Source organism: Drosophila virilis, chromosome 2 (genome assembly GCF_030788295.1).
Source record: "Drosophila virilis strain 15010-1051.87 chromosome 2, Dvir_AGI_RSII-ME, whole genome shotgun sequence".
Lineage (NCBI taxonomy): Eukaryota > Metazoa > Arthropoda > Insecta > Diptera > Drosophilidae > Drosophila > Drosophila virilis.
The window spans coordinates 7976015-7995513 of NC_091544.1; the positions used below are offsets into that span (position 1 = coordinate 7976015).

General features: G+C 41.4%; 2 protein-coding genes and 1 long non-coding RNA gene across 11 annotated transcripts in view; 2 read left to right on the forward strand and 1 right to left on the reverse strand.

Annotated features, from left to right (window-relative positions):
• The window catches only part of plum, a 56203-nt gene extending 46843 nt beyond the window's left edge, over positions 1-9360 (forward strand). For all 5 annotated transcript variants that reach the window (XM_070206741.1, XM_032439132.2, XM_032439133.2 and 2 more), the window contains exons 3-12: positions 747-899; positions 969-1169; positions 1228-1378; positions 1566-1634; positions 2192-2906; positions 2979-3219; positions 3287-3732; positions 3846-4140; positions 4210-4379; positions 4667-9360. In XM_070206741.1, the coding sequence (XP_070062842.1) occupies positions 747-899; positions 969-1169; positions 1228-1378; positions 1566-1634; positions 2192-2906; positions 2979-3219; positions 3287-3732; positions 3846-4140; positions 4210-4379; positions 4667-6019 (3794 nt within the window). In that variant the 3' untranslated portion in view covers positions 6020-9360. The remainder of the gene's footprint in view (positions 1-746; positions 900-968; positions 1170-1227; positions 1379-1565; positions 1635-2191; positions 2907-2978; positions 3220-3286; positions 3733-3845; positions 4141-4209; positions 4380-4666) is intronic.
• Positions 9361-9467: 107 nt separating this feature from the next.
• LOC6630903 (uncharacterized) lies at positions 9468-19347 on the reverse strand. Of its 5 annotated transcripts, none has more exons than XM_070206742.1 (7): positions 19245-19347; positions 11802-12263; positions 11519-11733; positions 10837-11404; positions 10144-10781; positions 9939-10085; positions 9468-9872 (listed from the first exon to the last, which is right to left on the reverse strand). In XM_070206742.1, the coding sequence occupies exons 2-7, from the start codon at positions 12140-12142 to the stop codon at positions 9754-9756; spliced, it is 2028 nt and encodes a 675-aa protein (XP_070062843.1). In that variant the 5' UTR covers positions 12143-12263; positions 19245-19347; the 3' UTR covers positions 9468-9753. The 5 variants fall into 5 exon arrangements, with proteins under 5 accessions (XP_070062843.1, XP_015027716.1, XP_015027712.1 ...); XM_015172230.3 differs by having other exon boundaries at positions 10837-11455; XM_015172226.3 differs by lacking the exon at positions 19245-19347 and adding an exon at positions 12466-12603 and having other exon boundaries at positions 10837-11455.
• LOC116651856 (uncharacterized) lies at positions 12416-13858 on the forward strand. Its single transcript, XR_004304865.2, has 3 exons — positions 12416-12542; positions 12847-12881; positions 12958-13858. It is a non-coding gene; the product is annotated as an uncharacterized lncRNA (long non-coding RNA).
• Positions 19348-19499: the final 152 nt, after the last annotated feature.

The following is a 19499-nucleotide window of genomic DNA, read 5'->3' on the forward strand; positions in this document are numbered from 1 at the left end:
CTGGAATTTTGCCGTTTATCAGTAAACAGCGAGGCGACTTTAAAGCGTAGCAATGCCAACGACAAAGAATAGCAAAGAAATTAATTAACACGCTTACACCTTGGCTGCGTACCAGAGAATCACAGTCAAAGCCACCGCCAGAAACAGAGGCACCAGCAAAATCAAAAGCCGCGCCCAGCACGGCGTTTTGCGATTTGGCATTCTTGGCCAAGGATTGGACAACCACAAAAAAAAGGTTGTGCGAGCAAAAGCATAAATTCCATAAGGGCAGCCGAGTCAACGGCGTGGTTAAGTGAAAAGCGTGAAATTTATAACAGCCAATAGATTATGTCCGAGAATAAATAATGTTTTGATGTTTTTCTCATTGTTTATTGTCTGCCCAAAGTGTACTAGATTATCAGAGACATTTTAAATGCTCGTTCACAAAGTGAAAAGAGTACTTTCGGCCTGAAACACTAATTCACAGAGTGAGAGTATATATTAAAAATGAAGAGAGTATATTGCAAAAAGTAAACAAACTAAAATAAGTGAATGATAATCTGGAGATTAAGTATTCAGATAGCATGTCTGGAGGCATGGCAATTAATATCTATATCTTCGTCTAGCCCTAAGTGACTAAGTTTTCTTCGCACACAGCCTCCTCTAAGCTGGCAGTGGACAAGTATCGCGTAGTCGGTTGCAACCGACTGGAATGTTCGCACTTGCTTGTTGTGCAATTCAGGCTCATTGTTCATTTTTCTTTGCAGTTGCTGCCGCCACACAATCGAAAAACTCAACAATATTGAAGCCGTATCTACAGATCAAGAAGCACGCCGTCACAAGGCTGGCCATAACCAATCCACATGCAACCTATTTACTGCAATGCAATCCCATCATATATCCCTATGACTACTATCAGGGTATGTTGACCACAGCTAGTTACTCTGGCACATTTGAACGCTTAAATTGACCACTTTGCTTCACCTTAGACGGCCTTCCTATATACTGCAGCTGGTACCGCAACGATGAGGCCATTGAACACCTGACCATACGCAAGAATGAGTTCTTCATTTATAAGAATGGAACGCTGCGTCTGCCGCCCAATGAGCGCGCCAACGGCGTTTATCACTGTCTAATTGAGTCGGATGAGATGAAAGTCATATCCGACAGCATCACGGTCGAATATCCAGGTGCGTATATACGCAGTCCTCTCCCACCTCACCATAGTTAAACCCTTCTTTCTTGCAGTCCTGAAACGTTTGATTGTTGGCCAGCAGCAGAGTGCCAACATAAGCGGTCTGGAGCAGCGGCCACTAGTGCTCAGCTGTCCCTTTTTCAGCGTGCCCGCCGCGCGCGTCTCCTGGTACTTTGGCAACGAGTCCCTGGCGAATGACAGCAGGCGAGTAAAGATCGGTGTTGTGACATCGAGCGAGCAGCGGTTCGATCTTGATCATATATGCTTGCTATAGCACGACGACTGCTGGCTTGGTGGCTTCACTAACGCTTGACAAGATTGGATTTGTTTTTTTAATTGCAAACCAGCAATAAGATTTGTTTTTTTTTTTTCAATCTTTTATCCCCCGCAGCGCTTTTGTTCTAAGCAACGGCACGCTTGTACTGCGACAACTGCGACTGGAACAGGCTGGCAGATACAAGTAAGTTTAGATATGGAATGTGAACAAACATAACTGATGTCGGGTTAATTAGAGGGGTTTTATAATTGATATTATTTTAATAGCAGTTATTGCACCAGAAACTATGGTTAGCCTGGGACTCTAGTCCAGATTCTTCTTGTTCAATTGCCCAAATGTCTAGTCCACAGACGCATCTCAACATCTAATTTGCAATTTAATGAAACTATTTTAATTTAATATGCTTAAGCACACACGAAACTGTTGTTTTGTTAAACACGAATAGCTCGTGTTCAGTCGTATATGTACGACAAGGTCCCATTTCTTGTCCAGGCCCGAACCGCATCTCATTTGCTTTGAGGTGCAATTTATAATTGCCTGCTGCTACTGTTGTGGCATATCAACACCTTGACCACAATCCATCAACTGATCAGCAACCCCTTCAGAGTATCCCCTTGGTCTAGTGTGCTGCCTAAACTAACCAGAGTGCATTAATTAACACCACGCACCGGCCGAGTGGCTGGCCTAATTGTGCCCACAGTCCATGCCAATTAATGTGTGTGAAACATTATCCGTTACAGATGCGTGGCCCAGAACCAGTATGCCAGCAGGAGCCACCGTCAGTTCGTGTGGCAGGTGCGTGTCGAGCCGCACGACAGCGGGCTGCTGGGTGCGACGGCAACGCAACTGCTGCCCGCCTTCCAGAATGCCACACTGTATGTGCCCACTGGTGGCACATTGCGGCTGCAGTGTCACGCCGTGGAGGAGTATGTGCCCATCGAATGGTGGCTGCAGCATCCGAACAACTCCTTGTCCCAGCTGAGCAACAACAGCATGACGCTGGAAATATCGAATGTCAGCATGGCCCGGCATGAGGGCTACTTCATGTGCACCACCCCCACCGACAGGCAAACGTTCCGTGTCGTGGTTACCGTACCGCCGAGAATAGTTAGCACGCTGCCCGTGGAGCTGGGTTTTATCAGTCTGTCGACTACGCTTAGGTGTCGCGCCGAGGGTAATCCACGGCCCAGTCTAAGCTGGTACCACAATGGAGCACCGCTCAACAGTTCCTACACGCGCTACATCAGCGGCAACGAGCTGCACATACACTCATTCGATCCGGAGGAAGGTGGCATATATCAGTGTTTTGCGCGCAACGTGGCTGGCGAGGATTCAGTCACCGGCGAGATGCGCTTCAAGCGCCAGACAGAAGAGCCGAATCCTCTACAGAATATACGCTGCTATCCGCACAGCTTTCACACCATCAATGTCACCTTTGACAGCCGCACCTTGGAGGTGATTAATTAAACATTTACCAGTTACGTGTGTGAACGTTTATATGTATATTTTTTGTCCACTCTTTTGCAGTCCATGTTCGTGGTGCACATTGTGCGCAGCAATCCGCATCAGTGGAGCTCGTTTGCGCCCATGAAACTTAATCATACCTCGTTTGTGGTGATCTCAACCGGCCTGCCCATCTATCGTCCCTTTGCGCTGATCACGCGCTTTCTCCTGCCCACCTCGGAGGTGCTTTCCGGCAGCATAGTGCCGCAGCAGATGATGATTAGTTCGCTCCGAAGTCCAGCCGTCGTTTGCTGCACCCAAGGCTGTAAGTCAATTCCCTGCTCAATTCCTGTTCCATTTCTGAACCATCTATCACATTTATTTAACCATAGTGCTGCTGCGGCTGGTGCATCTGGGGAATGATACCTTTGTAAAGTGGTCACAGGCGGAGTTGGACAACAAAAAGTACTTCATACTGCAGTTCTCCATCAATCACACTCATCCGCATCCCGCCCAGTTGCTGGACGGACCACTCCATGGCACTGTTACGTCCGTGGAGGAGAAGGCGGACGAGGTGCGTCGCCAGCTAACCATCATACGGCCCCTCAATCAGTCAGCTGCTGCCACAGTGCTGCGCAATGCGGAGCATGAGGTGCTGGACAACGAGGTGGACGATGTTACGCTCGAAATGGAGGAGGACATCTTTAGCTTGGTGGTTGACGCCAATGTCACAGGTCTGCTTTTGCAGCATTTTAGTCGCATCAAGATGCGCGTCCTAATCATCACCAGCGAGAACGAGTTTCTCGCCCAGGACTTTCGCTATGTACAGTGGAAGATTGTGAGTAGACTGTACTGTAGTGGCAAGTGGCAATCACTTTAACCCAGCACCCAGCGTCTCGACGCAGTCTATTGCATTCTCTAAAGTCCCTTTCTCTCTGCTCTTCCACACAGATCGAGAACGGCACATCCGATCAGTCGAACATGTCCTTTCGTCTGATTACCGTGGAGTCGCGCATGCTGGCCTTTCAGTTCTTGGACAGCCTCAACGACACCTGCGTCTACGAGTGTCATCTGCACGTCCAGTTGTCGCTGCGCAAACAGGAGCCCAAATGCAAGGAGCGCACCATTGTCAACTCGATGCTGCTTGTCAGCGGCCTCAGCGCCAATGAGCGCTACAATTTCCATTTTTACAATTGCAAGCCACAAATCTTCTACGGCGAAATGGATGTGCAGACACTGCCCGACCGTAAGCACTTGCTATATTCATTAGCTGAAAATTAGATACACACTGTTCACTTCTCACTTGCTCACTTAGCACCCGGCACCATCAGCAATTCAGGTCTGGTTAAGCACAACGGGCTCAAGCTCGTGTGGGAGCCACCAGAGCATCCCAATGGACGTGTCCATCACTATAATATACTCTGGACCTTGGGCAATGTTACGCACGAAGCAAATGTACTCGAGTGTCGCACCTGCTCCTATAAGGTATGTTTAACAATTTTCCACGAGTCTACATAAAAAAATTGGAATAGTTGGAAAGAAGACCCTGCCTTTGTTTACAGTCTGATCAGTTTTATACGTGCCACGGGCAAGGCCGGGCTATACTAGTATTGTATTTAAAAACATCTTTTTGATAAATTATAAGCTTTAAAAAGAAATTTCCAAGCTCTAAGCCTGTGAAATACAATCTTAGGATGTGGCCGACATACACAACATTTAATCTGAATGCTCTTTGGAAACTTTCTCACATAAATCACGTTTCCATTTTGCAGTTTCCCAACGTTTCGGAAACGGACAAGATTCATGTGGCCGTGCGCGTAGTTGGTGAAACGGGCGTCGGAGCACCCATGTTCTTTGACCTGGTCAATCATCATCATCATATTTTAGAAACGGTGGAGAACAACTCGAATCATGAGGTTTACAGCGGCATCGCCATCGGCTCACTGCTGTCCACTCTTTGCGTTTTTTGTTTTGCGCTGTTCATCATATTCCAGAGACGCCGGTTTAAGGCACGCGCCCAGGGCCCCACGCATTTGACCACACCGACGGACATCAATTTCGGGAATCTGAGCAGTGCCTCGGGCATGCCCGGCGACAGTGCTGGCGGGCTTAGCGGCAGCACACTGCAGCAGGACTGTCACGAGATGCAAACACTGATACCACGCTCGCGCTATCACATCGAGCTGCTGCCAGAGCACACGCTGGAGTATCAGACAAGCACAGCGACTGCCGGCTCAACGTTGCCCAATGGCAATGGAAACGGTCCGACATCGCGGCGTGTCGAGCAGGAGGCACAGCTGGAGCTGAGCATTGCGGGCGTACACAATCTGTCACAGTTACCCCTCTGCGCCAATTCGCCGGAGCGCAAAACCGTGCAGGATGCCATGCTCCAGGAGGCGAAGGCCTTCTTTATACCCTATCGCCATACGCCGCCCAACGCAGTGGCCCTGCAGGCAGCCGGCAACACCAACTCCAATGCCAATCACAAGCAAACTACCTCCAAGAACAGCGATGGTGGCCTGGAGGTGGTTGTGCCGCCCAACTCGCTGCCGCTGGTGGCCACAGTGCCGGGCTTGGGCAATGTGGGCAGCCGACGCAGCGGCAGCCTGAGCAGCAGCAGCGCCAGCAGCAGCAGCAGCGGTAGCAAAAAGCAATTCCATACAAATTTTGCGCGACACTCGAATTCCAATGATGGCATCTGCCTGCTGGCTGAAGAGGAGTCGGCGGCGACGCTGACGCCAACATCGGAGCACGAGTACGCGGGTGTTAGTCTCACCAATGGTTTCAAGCTGCCAGCCGACATGACAAAGCAAATGCCAAGTAAAAGCAAATACAGCAACAACAACAATAGTAGCAACTGCAGCGGCAGCAGCAGCAGCAGCAGCAGCAAAAACAAGAAGAAGCCAACTGTTGTCCAGCTAAAGGATCGCCAACAGCAGCAGCCGCCGCCGCCGCAGCAGCAGCAGCAGCAGCAGCAGCATCCGCATTCATCCATAGTTCCTGCCAACGGGCCACAGACGCAATCTGTGGCCGTTAATAGCAAAAAGACGACGGCAATGGCCAAACAGGCGTGGCCTGCGTCCACGGCTCTGCATCGTCGTACCCAAGTCGATCCAAATGGCTGACTCTGAGTCTGAGTTGTTGCCATTGTTGTCGTCGCCTCGCCAAGCAAAAGTATTCCATGAAGCTACTACACACAAATACACAAGCACACACACACACACACATAAACACATAAACACATACACATTCGCAGCTCGAAACATTCCAAACGTTGTGGGATCCCTATACATTTGCATTAGTTCAGCATAAGGATACATAAGTATATGCCTAGTTATATGAAGTACATTTTATAAATGTATTTAGCTTCGAGAACCGAAGATGAACTATCTGAGAATATGAGTATACAAGAATATGAGTAAATAAGCAGCATATTTATATACATTCATATACATTAACACATATTTACACTAATTTTAAGCACATTTTTTACATGTTTAATTTTTGTTTGTTTTCTTTCATTTATTGAGGCTCATAATAATAATTTTAAATATATTATTATTTGTAGTGTATGTAAAATCATATGAATTAATCAAACTGACGTAATATTCAATTACAAACAAACATAGCCAAAAACCTCAAATGCAATAGCCCAGCTCACACACAGACACACACATACACACACACACACACACACACACACACACACAACATGCAACCACAATAGTCACAAGTGTTCATATTGATTTACTGCAAATATTTATATAAATATTTGCATAAATATTTAAGCTTAATACATAATTTTCGCATTTTAATTGCTGCATTTTGTGTTTTGTTTGTATATTTTCTTTTTATTTTTAATTTTTGTTTAACCGATATATCAAATGTACCTGATTATATTCATTTTGCATTTTGTTAAGCGCTCATTTTCAGCACCAAAACATAAACAAACACGCATATTGCATTTCAATTTTAATTAAACAGACCTTTTGTTAATGCCTAACACGCATTTCAAATGTACCGCAGCCGTATTGTACGAGTCTATCCCAATTACCGACTGTACCTAGTTTGTACAAACAACAAAACCTCTAGCTATGTCACACAAACACACACACACACACACACACACACACACACACACACATCTACACACTCGCGTACACAACATTAAATATTCTATTTCTACGAGCATTGCAATTAAAATAAGAAGTATTTGACATTAGCGCAGCATTTAAAATTGGCTCATCTAAGATAGTTTGTTGTGAATTGGTGTTCAATGTTCAAAACGAGATGCAAAAATTGTTATGAATGATATAGATACACTCACACACACACACACGCAGAGAGAGAAACATTCCATTTGCATAGACATATAAAATAGTAACATGCATAAAATATTATAACTGAATGAAACCCAAAAAACCAATTAGTGAAAAAAAAACGTTAAATAAAATACGCAAATTCAAATAAACAATTTATGTATGTACCGTTCAATAATAGAAGAATGCGTTTAATAACTGTATCTGTATACGTATTTAGACCTAAGTGCAATAACACATGTATGAAACCTAAACGAACCCGTGAACCTAAAACCAAACAAACAAAACTTAACAAAAATTACAAACAATAGTACCTTTTCCAATGAAAATTAGATTGCATATAGACAGTAAATAAATTTAAATATGCGGCTTACTGAATGGTATATGGCTTCTTTATGAAAACAAATAAAAATAAAAATAACAAACTTACTGCAAATACCGTCTTGAAGCACATACACACACACAGACACACACAGACCATAATACGCAGCCAATATTATTAACTAATCTGATTTGTGTTCATATTAAAATAAGCCACAGAATTTCCATTTCAACTGCATTTGGAGTCAACTGATAGAAAATAGTCTTAGCTCATATAAAAATTTCCACGTGTTCCATCAAAATATATTAAATTCAAATCGATAAAAAAATATCAATCCAAACTCAGTAAATAGAAATTCCAAAAAATAAAAAACTTTTGATGAACGCAAAAAAAAATCGCATTCAATTCACATACAAAATATTCCGTAACTGAACTCGAAATTCCTAAAAAGAAAAAAAATTTTAAACAAAAGTTAAATTTAAAAAAAATCTATATATATTATGCAGCAAAAAGGCAAAAGATTTATGTAATTAAAACAATATATAAAATTAGCTTTTAAGAAATACTTATTTAAAAAAACAAAAAAGAAAGAAATTGGTAAAGAGAAATTAAGAGAAAAATAATAATAACTGCGATTGTGATCGCTGTGTAAGTGGATGTGATAAATGTTTAAATTATTTAAGCGCGAAAACAATAAAACAAAAATGAAATGAATTATTCGATGGCATGAAAATGCGAATAGCGACTTTTGCATAGGTTTTGGCTAAAAACAAACCAATCCATATATGAAAAGTCCATTAAAATTGTAAGCAAATTTTGTTCTCAACTCTTTCTGTAATGCTGATCCTAATCATTATTTGAACTAAGCATGTTTCGTACGTAATTTTAGTTTGGGTTTTAAGTCCTCATTCTGTATACCTCATTAGTAGAGTGGAAATTAAATTGTAACTAAATTACAAACCTATATACTTAGTTGTTTGCCCCATCTGTAACATGTTTATTGCTAAATTGCTTAAAAGCTGAACAGAAATCGATCGAAAGATATTAACTAAAAGAAATCTAATGTATTTTTTATGTAATTTATATACATTGTATATGCTACAGAAATATTATTGTACTGTATGTAGAAAACTAAGCTATATATATATATATATATATATATACTATACATATATGTAGAATTGTGTTAAAGTTTTCGGTGCAAGTAATTTGACATACCAACCAGCAATTAGCGCGGCTACAGAGTCTAATAATATGTAACGATGATTTATGTACGTGAAACAGGTGAAGTACGCTAGAAAAGCAACCTTAACTATTGAAAAGCAAAGGAAAAGAAAAATAAAAACAAAAACAAATAAAACACATATTAAAACTAAGTTATGATGAAAAAAACATATGCTACAATATGCATTTTTATTCAAAATAAACGTTAAACGTATATATTTAAATAAGTATATACACTATAATTGGCTTAGTCGTAAATCTTTAGTAGTTCTCAGTACTTTACAGGTTTGTATAAAATATCATATGGGCAATATCATAAAAGGAGCCACGAAATGAATTCGTTGGTAACGTTTAACAGCGGTGTTCATTAACAAGTATTAATATTCTTCAATTATACATATTAATATATAGCTTTCTATGGGCTGTGGTATGTGCTAAATACCTGTACAATATTATTCAAATGATCACAACTAACTGAACGACTGATCACAATACAAAATCGCAAGAGTTCTCATATCCTACATGTATTACGTGCTAAATGGCATGCTTGAACGCATCTTAATGAGTGTGTTTGAAAAATGAGCAAAAACTAAAACTAAACGCTTAAAACTAATCTTTCGCTTTGCTAAGCTACATGTGGGCACAGTCAAGAGAATTTGGATGTTTGATATATTTCCGAGACTGCGATGGAAGGATACTTAAAAGGAATACCAAAACAAGGTCTACTAAACTCTGTATTTAAACCATTAAATTATCAATTTCAAAAAACAAAAGCAAATATTAAAATCAAGTTAATTCTGATTGCGCTCAATTATAAATTTAAACAAAACAAAAACAAAAAAAATCTATGCTATGCACCATAACATGAAAAACGGCGCTCCTCATATATTTTAGGTACGCATAAATATCGGTCAACTTTTAGTTGCAAGCCTATTCACATATCGATTCCAATTCATTGAGGTCCTCTAGATATTCTAGACTAATTGAAGGGTGCTCAGCACACCTTTCTTATCATTTTCACAAGCTCCTTGTACAGAATGCATTCCCGGCTGCGCGGCTTACAGATCTCGCGATGATCCAGCCTTATGCCGCACACTTCACCAAAACCTGGATCTGTTAATGTTAAAGTAGGCTTGATTAGACTATATTTGATTAGTTAGGCAATAAGCTGGAGCTTACCGGCTGAATCTACGCCCACAATGCGTAAATACAGCACCGACATGAGCGTCAGAGCTGTCTCCACAAAACTGAATACCTCGATCTTTAGATGACCCAAGTGATAGAGGCCCGCAAACCGCCGATGCAGATCCAGCAGATATTTGTTATCTACAAGGAGAGTTTATACTACATATAACTGAAATAATAAAATATAATTTCGTTATACTTTTTTCTATTTCCAGCAGCTCCACGGAGCGCGTCAGCAGCGGCGCCTTAATGGAGGCCAAATGGGAGCCGCGATGCGGCACCGAGTAGAAGAAACAGCCGCGAGCAGATCGCCAGAGTGGTCGCATAGCGGGACGCCCGCTCTCCCAGGCATCCACAATTAGCTGCTTGATAAAAAGGCCGCCCTTGGAGTGGCCTACGTAAATGATGGGATGGCCGTGGCCAACGCGATGTTGCATAAGCAGCTCGGCCATTTCGCGCGAGCGCTGAATGAGGCTGGAGCGTGGCTCCTTGGTCTTCCAAAGCGGTCGCCACAGATACTGGTCAGTTGTATAGTTGACAGCTATGACTCTTACACCCGGACAGTCCAATGGCAGCCAGTCGCCGGGCCAGCAGTTGGAGTAGTTCGGATCATTGGCAGAAGGTTTCTTTTTGCTTTTGCTGGCCGTCTTGCGCGGCGCAGAGGCCTGTGCGGTGTCCATGTTGGGACTATTATTGCCTTCGGCCTGCAGCATGGACTCCAGCTCGACCTGCAGCAGATGGCTGTTGTCATGCATGCGCAGACGGAATGTTGGGAAGCTGTACTCGATGCCCTCACAGATTTGTATATCCTCTGGATCACCACAAACATACGCGTAACTGTGGGCGAATCATTGATTAGTGGGTGCAATGGCAGTATCTAATTTCTACTTACTCTTCGGCGTCATCATCATTGTCGGAAGCACTAAACGCCTTTGGCTCAGTTGTCTGTTGCAGCGTTGCCTGCTGCCAGGCAGCGTCATCAAACGTTGCCTCTGTGTCCAGGAGGCGATTGCAGGAGGCAAACTTGGCGCGTTTCTCGCGCGGCGCAGGATGTATGGCGGCGCTGCGTGAATGGCGTGGACGCTTCGGTGGACGCACAGGTGGCCGGGGCGGTCGATCAAACTCCACCGGATGGCGCTCGTTTTGCCACAGGCCCTGCCGCCATGTGTTTAACAACGAACCGTGCAGACCATGCACAAGCACAATGTCCGCGCGTATGGGTGTGCCCGCCGGCGGTGCGGCAAGTATGTTGAGGGTGCAACAGCTGGCGCTTGAGCTCTGAAGACTGTAAGTTGGCGGTCCCTGCAACGGTGGGCTGGGCGTTGTGGGCGTATTGGGTGGTGTGGAAGTTATGGGCGTGGTCGGTGTATGTGTGCTCAACGTATCGGGCAGACTTTCCAAGCCATCTTGGGACTTGCGCAACTTGAGCAAATTGAGCAAAGGCCCCAGACGATTGGAAACTGGTAATGAGAGAGATTGCGGATAGAGCGATAAGCATTTGATATAAAAAGCTGTGAATTTCAGTACGAGCATGATGACACAATGAGTAATTGTGGGGCACAGCAGGCACTTACCCTGAACGGAGGATAGATTCAGCGATATGGTGTTCGCGGCAAAGGCCACCAGATTGGTCAGCGCCTGGCGACTAGAGGCCAGATTCTGCAGCACCTGCAGCACGCGTACATCCCGAATGCCCTTAATGCCGCGGGCGACACCATTCGCCAGCGGCAGCACCAGACGCACCAGTATACCCAGGACAACACGCATGCTGCCGCTGTTGTGGCTGCCCCTTAAAGGATAAAAAGTTGCCAGGTGAGCAATTGAAAGAGTTAAAACTAGATATTAACGGGCACTTACGGTTCCATTAGAGCGCCGCCGTTGGACGAGCGCACCAGCTGGCTTATCGCCTGCTCCTCCTCCTGGCGATCAATTTCCAGCTCGTTGCCATTGCTGATTGTGCTCACAAGCGGCTGATCTGCGCTTGACAGCAAGGCCTGGGCCGTCATCTGGCCAACTTCCTCGGCGATGCTCATCATGGCTATGTCACAAATGTAATGCTCATCGATTGAGTGCAGTAATGAGCTGTTGCTGTTGTTGGCCGCCTGGTCTTGAAGATCTGTGCTGTTACTGTCATTTACATTTAATTCCGCGCTGGCTATTGCACTGCATTTGTCATAGGTTTCGGTCTTGGTAAACATATTGATCTTGCTTTTTCTTTCTGCTCTTCCTGTTAGCTTGCCTCCACATCGGTCTGTACCTCTGGCTGGCTGCCAATTAGCACAGATTCAACATGTTGCCGGTCAAGAGCTGCGCACTAAACTGCAGTCAAATAAATTAAATTTGACTGTTAATCATATGCACACAGTTGGCCGAGAATTAAGGGAATGCTATAAATGTCAATGTCACTGCCATTGCACTCATTTAAATAGATAGAATAATTTGCACTAGTTTGTCTTCTGTTTTTGCTTACCATTAAAAACGAAATAAATTTCCATTTGCCAGTCTAAAAATATATACTCACTGGCGCAGTGTGACGTCGCATCAAAACACGTATACGACTTGATGGACAGCCAGAAATATGCAAACTAGGAAAAACTGGTAAAGCGAGCCTCCACCAGCTTACTAACTTTTCACAGTATATTTCGTTGCTGTGTTATGGAATTTGCACTAACTGTTTGTAAACAGATTTTTCTTTAAGCTGAAAAAACTATGACATAATATGATCAGGTTGCTCGACGCTAGATACTTGCAGTGTTGGCATAACATGAGCACAATTCACAAAGTGTACACAATACAAGTATCTGAAAGTATTTCATTTGAATACACTAATAAATTCCATAATAAGGAATTACAGAATTAAGAATTAATTTTTATTTAAATTAATATATCTCTTCTTTTGCAGGCTTGTGTCACGACGACTATTGTTATTGGCTAACGGTAGATATGCAGGAATATCACTAATGCAAACTGTGGCGAATTATGTATTATATTTTCTTTGCTGCAATCCCATTAGACAACTAGAAAACAGACGTCAACTGCAGCGTGTTGCATTGGTTGTTGCAGCAAAGTGAAAAGGTTCAAGTTGAGGGTCGTTACATGTCATGATGGGAGAAAAGGGCAAAGCTTGTTGCATGCCAGCGTGTGGCATGCATCGGCCGCAAGGCCTATCAGATGTTTTTTTTTTTTGTCTTTCTATTTTCTATTTATAGCATTATAAATATTCAACGGCGAGCGGCAATAACTGTACATTTAAGCAAGCCACAATAAGAATTTTGCATTTCCATTTAGAATGTAATTACAAAGGGCAACATGGCAACATGGCAACGCAATAACTCAGCTGATTAACTGACAATGAATGCTTAGAAGTGAAGCGGGGCCGCCCACCCGTATTTAAGTTACACCGACTAAACAGCTTGACATACACGACTTGTTCCCTCCTTGGGCTTTCGGGTGAACCGCGCACAATGCAAATCAAAGTAGAACTGCGCCCGGCACCTGCCGCCGGAGGAGGCCCAACTGTGGCTAATGCGCACCACGTTCGAGTGTCTGCGTCTACAAACACACTTGAGCCAGAACTGCTCAAAGTGTCATTCAGATGGGACAAGCGCAAGTATCGGGTACTGAGTACTTAAAATGGTGCACATCGAGTACGCGCTGCGGTGCAACAATGTCAAGTGCAGTCAAATTTTAACCATATACCATGCCTAGTTTTCCCATATGGGCTTTTGTCTTATAAATATACAATCAAAGGTGGCGATAAGCCATAAAGGCTTTCATTTGTTCTTATCGCTGTGCGCAATTGCTGTGAATCGTTTCTGGCGAAATGTTTGTGGTGCCTAATTGGAAAATGTCTTTCTGTAGCCATTTGCTGATTAAGTGTTGATACCCTGTAGCCAGCTGGCCCGTATCTAGATAAGTCCGAATTTATTATTAATTTCGTTTTAGCAATTTTATAAATAAAAACAATTAATCAAGTGCGGCTTATCCAAAGCAGATACAAAAAGGCTTGATTAAACAAAAATCTCTCCTAGTTCAATTCTAAGTACTGTAGTTAAAATATGGCAGATATGCAAGCACCCAATATAGTATTTTTATTTTAGCACATCTCTTGCAGTACGTTCTGTGGTATCTGTTTATATGTGCACCACCGCAAGCATGTTTCGTCAAGGAGTAGACGACAATACACGTTTCTCTTATTTGTCCACAGGGTATTTTATAGTTGAGGTTCTTAAGCTCTTTTACCTCTACTTTTTCTAACTCTGTCGATTGGCACAGGTGGCTTGAGGCATCAATTTTTCTATGTGGCGGTTTGAACTTGGCAATGATTGGCTTGAATGAACTTTGCCTTTATCATTGTGCATAGAAATAAAGAAGGAAGTAATCTTTATTATTTTACCTGGGCCTGATGTACACTAATTTGTGTTATCTAATTTGGGGTCTGTGAACGTTGACAATAGATAATCGTAGATGACTCGAAAGAAATGTAGACAATTATCGGCCAGCTCAAGTGCGTGGCTCTAATTTATGACTTGGCACGATAAGCAGACTGATAAACCCCATTTGTACTGCAATTGATTACCCTACTTGGTGGCAATCACAAGCTTATGCAGTCGAGAAGCAATGCTACGACCTACACTTGAGCTCATGGTCTGCATAAATATCCAAAGCTAGTCATCGAGAATTGCCAATCGTGTGCCAGTTAAGTGTACTTTGTGCTGTGTAAATATTACGGATCATTAGTTGACTATATCGAAGCATGTCCAAATATAACTATAAATTCAACAGATGCAGATGTCGCAGATGTCGCTGACTAAGGCTTGAATATATATATTAGAAAAATGAATCTATGAATAAATCAAAATTAAGAAAGCAGCAGATGTAAAATTTCGGGATTAAAGATCGACAGGGGTGATGCTCTACTTCAACTTTGTTTCGGGTTGTTTGACGGGGCGTATATTACATTATTACTCATACGCAATGTGTACTTTGTACAGCTGAGCTGCTGGGCTGCTCAACGCCGCTTTATCAAAAGTTCGTCGCAGTTGCAGTCACATTTTATTGTTGTTGTCTTTTATCAGAAAATACGGCGTAATATGGGCACCAGCCAACTGCACTCGCAGACAATTAAACAAATAAATACATAAAAGCGCTGCCTCCGTCGACTTTGTTGCGTTCGGTTTCATTTTTTATGTTAACCGATTGTTTTCAATGAAATTTTTGCATAAGCTAACTCGTTGGCCAACAAAATGCTGAGCGTCCGAGCGTCCATTTTGATAACTGGAAATTGAGTGGCAAGGCGACACGAAAGGCAAACATCAAGCCGTATAACATTGTAATTGAATTGGCGCATGTGGCAGCCACGTGAGCCCCCATTTGTACTAAGTATATTGTGTGTATATGTGCGATTGCTTGCTGGAATAGCCAACAAGCTCACCTGCCTTCAGTCAGCCCCTTGATATTGACGCCCACGCGACGGCAGGCGTCAAGTGTGCAATAAACTGGAACCAAATCGAATCTGAATCTAAGCGCCAGAGAAATGTGCTTAATATGCATTTCAGTGAAAAAATAGTTTATTCATGCGCTTCGATTGACACGGACAATTTAATGGAAATGTGTGTGGAATATATAAAATAATAATGCTTGAATTCGTCAAATGCATTGTGTCACAGTTTTTAGGCAGTTGACTAATTTGATTGAACTCATGATTTATTGACATATTGTAAATATGAAGCGTGTGCTGAAATCCCTATTTTATTCATATTTTATTGTTTCTAATGATATGATGATGGGTTGAAGCATAGATTAGCTGAACAACAGCAATAATAGCTAATGATAAAACAATTGAACTTGGCCAAGACAGCAGCTAGTTGATAAGGACGTAAAACAAATCAAATTGCGTGTTTTGATGTGTAGCTGAACAATGTTTGCAATAAAGAAGCGATCAATCGACTGTAACAATGGTTCAATAAATACGAAAAGCGTGTTTGCTTTGCAGCCATCATAAATACATATATATATTTTTTATGTGCATAGCTCAATGGGCTCAAAAGGGATTTTCAATTCGAATTCAATCGATTTAATTCAATTCAAGTGATTCGCTACGAGAAGACAGGTCCGAACTTGTAGCTAAATTTACGATGCTCTTTCAATTCAGAAATACTAAATGGTATGAATACCCGACATCTGTGCATTTAAGCTTGATACGCGAAAATAGCATTAAGCAGCTGTTTTTATTTTTATTTATCATATTGCAACGAATGTCGAATTCAAGGCAGTCTCCTATATATTGGCCATTTAAGGGTAAGCAAGTGCATTGAGAAATGGAAACATCAAAAGCATTGCAAAAACTACTTGAAAGTATGACAAGTGAATGGTAATTGTATAATATATATATAACAAAATAAATAAGGCTTTTGTTATTTTAGTACGCGGCATCAAAACAGTGTAATAATGGGATTTATTTGAGAGAGCGAAAATTCCAAATTGGCTTTAGTGTACAAATTCCATATGATTCATTTGAATTCCAAATGAGAAATTGAGAATATGTATGTTGTCCCCTTTTGATACATAAATCATCTTTACACATACAATTGTTCAACCTAACTGATTAGCTGACTGACTGACTGACTGACTGATTGTTAATCAAGGTGCAGCACACGCCGCAAGCTGAATTTATTTTACAATATTTAGTTACCTGGCGTTGTGTAAGTGTACGCTAATATTGCGTTTGGAATTCAGCCCACAAAAGTAGAAAATGCAGTTTTAAAGTTGAAAACCATATACATTTCCAAGGACAGGACAGGAAATGTAAAACGGTGTTTTAGATATTGCCCTACAAATAATGAATCATAAATTTAAGTAAAACTTTTTGATTTATATAATTTGATTATTTGAAATCAAATAAACCCCATTTCTTTTTAATATTTTGATTAATTATTGATGTTTGTATGTAAGTATTCACTTTATTAATAATTCAAGCTGCGCAACAAACTACATAAAACACTTTTCCAAATGTCACCCTACTCTGCGATTCTCATAAACAGAATGTGTGCTTGCTGGACACATTTTCTATGAATTTGCTAAAAGTTCTTTATGCTTTGATTTTAATCATTTGTAAGTGTTTTTTTTTTTTTAATTGTTATCATTCTTATTAACTTATTGGTATTTATTATTATGAATGCGATCGTGTATGTATATTTATACAGGTGTTCATGTATGTATGAAAAAATATAGTTATTTATATATAAGTGAATGCATGTTTGTTTGTCCTTTTGTTACGCTTCCTGCTTCTCTGAAAATTTTAAAAAAACGCTCTGCTTATCGATTCACATACATTCAAATAATGCCTAAAAATGAGACTTGTAGATAAATAATAAAATCTCTTCAACTTTTTCCTTTAATTTGATCAAAATAATTTTTATTAAAAATGGCATACAATAACTTTAATTCTATTCACATGTTGACTATAATGGAATCTCGACCAATACGGATCTTTATGTTTATCTATCTATTTATCTAGTTATCTATCTATATATCTATACCTATCTACATCTATCTTACTATATATATACATCTATCCATCTATCTATCTATCTATCTGTCTATCTATCTATCCATCTATCTATCTATCTATCTATCCCTCTCTCTATCTCTCTCTCTCTCTCTCTCTCTCCCCTTTCCCCCTTTTATTTCCGCCCTCTATTTCTCTATCTGTCACAATTCAATACCAAATGGAGGACCATCACTTTGATGAGAACTTTCTTGACTTGGTCAACTTATGAGTGATTATTGATTAATATAAATATATACAACACTACGGACATAATTACAATAAATTGTTAAGCAGAAGATGCAAAAAAATTAACATATAGAACCGTTTAGCATTTGAGTTTTTTAATAAAGAAGTTGACTAGCAAGAAATCTCAAACAAGTTATGCAAAACCTGCCAGCAATGAAATATATAAAGGCACACAGAAGCGTGTATCTCTCAGCATACATATGTATTTATAAGTCGATGTAGACAACATCAGGCCACATTATAAAATAATCATTAATATTTTGTGATCTTTTTTTTTTTTGACTGCGCCGCCATGAGAAACAGAATCAAAGCTTGCAGAGCCTTGGACCACAAAAGAACCGTGTCCGTAACTAAATGAAGTTGGTTTAGTCATGTGATGGGTGGCATGATTAAATCGGTTAACTGTTCTGATATCATTTTATATACTAATAGCAGGTATTTAACGTGTGCATACAGCAAGTGAATAGTTTAGCTGACAAATCTAACAGCTGGCACAAAGCCCAAATCCATTTGTATATATATTTATTACAACATCAGCCAACCCAACCGGCAAACAGTTAAGAGAGCAAAGAGCTTCACAGCGTGTGCTGGAAAATTCTTTAGCAGGGCGGCGGCAAGTGGTTGTTTATGCTTGTGGCCGCCGCTTATGGCTGGTTAGGGCAGGGCCGGCACGCGGGAGCAGCGGGCGTGGGTGGAGTTGAGGTAGGCTGGCGGAATGCGCCATAACCTTCAGCAAACGTGTTGAGCATAACCAAAGCTCCAAGCAGAAGAATAATCATCGGTGGCAGAGACCGACTGTATGTAAATATACATATATATATATATATATATTTTGTTGTTGTTGTTGTATTAAGGGGCTTTGTTTGGCTTTCGCGCAGCTGGATAAGTCAATGCGACTATTTTCTGCCACAGTGCGGGGCAGCTGACTAGAACAACCAACAGCTCTTTTGTGCCTGATTGCGTTCAGTTTACTTGCAGTGCATTGTAAATACACCCATACATATGTATGTATATACACATACATACACGCACAATAAATTGTGCTTGATTACGGCTCAAGTGCCGTTCACCCAATCAATTTTCAGCTGTTAATGAATTCACATACATACACATGCACATACACATACACATAACACTACTTCGAAAGTGAAGTTGTTTTGATTTTTGCAGCGTTCAATTTAGTTTTTACACCTGTTTTTATATCATTGAAATTTAATCAGCTACTGATTTTTCAACTATTGAGTACAACAAATGCAATCATATTTGTTTGTTTATTTATCTTTGTTGTTGTCGCCCGATAGCAACAAGCAGCAAAAAGCACGCGAAGTTTATGTTGTTAATGTGTACATTTTCTTTATTATTGTATTTTGTGTGGAAGGAAACGAGACAGAGAGCTCTCGTAAGATATTAATAAGATTCTTACATACACTAGAACAAGTGTATATGTATGTTCATATGTTTATGTATACTACGTAGCGGGCACAACTATAGGGCACACTCACACTAGACTTAAACTTGGCGAGCAGCAAAAGCTTTTTCCGCAGCGTAACCGATGACAACAGCGCGTCCACAGCGCTCGAACGCTCCACAGCAACTATTTGTTATTACAAAAGGCGCATACGAATCTCTGCTGCACAGATACACGTTGTTACACGCACACAGGCACAAGCTCACACATGTTTGCCTGGTGTGAGTGTCAACAAAAGTTTTACGCTAGAGAGAAGTCAGCAGCTGTGTCTGCGGCAGCTTTTTGATGC

Coding starts and splice junctions, on each gene's coding strand:
- LOC6630903 (XM_015172230.3), bottom strand. CDS start 12,142: ATGTTTACCAAGACCGAAACCTATGACAAATGCAGTGCAATAGCCAGC. Junction 11,456..11,518: donor GAATCTATCCTCCGTTCAGG/GTAAGTGCCTGC, acceptor TGAAATTCACAG/CTTTTTATATCAAATGCTTA. Junction 9,873..9,938: donor TGTGGGCGTAGATTCAGCCG/GTAAGCTCCAGC, acceptor TAACATTAACAG/ATCCAGGTTTTGGTGAAGTG.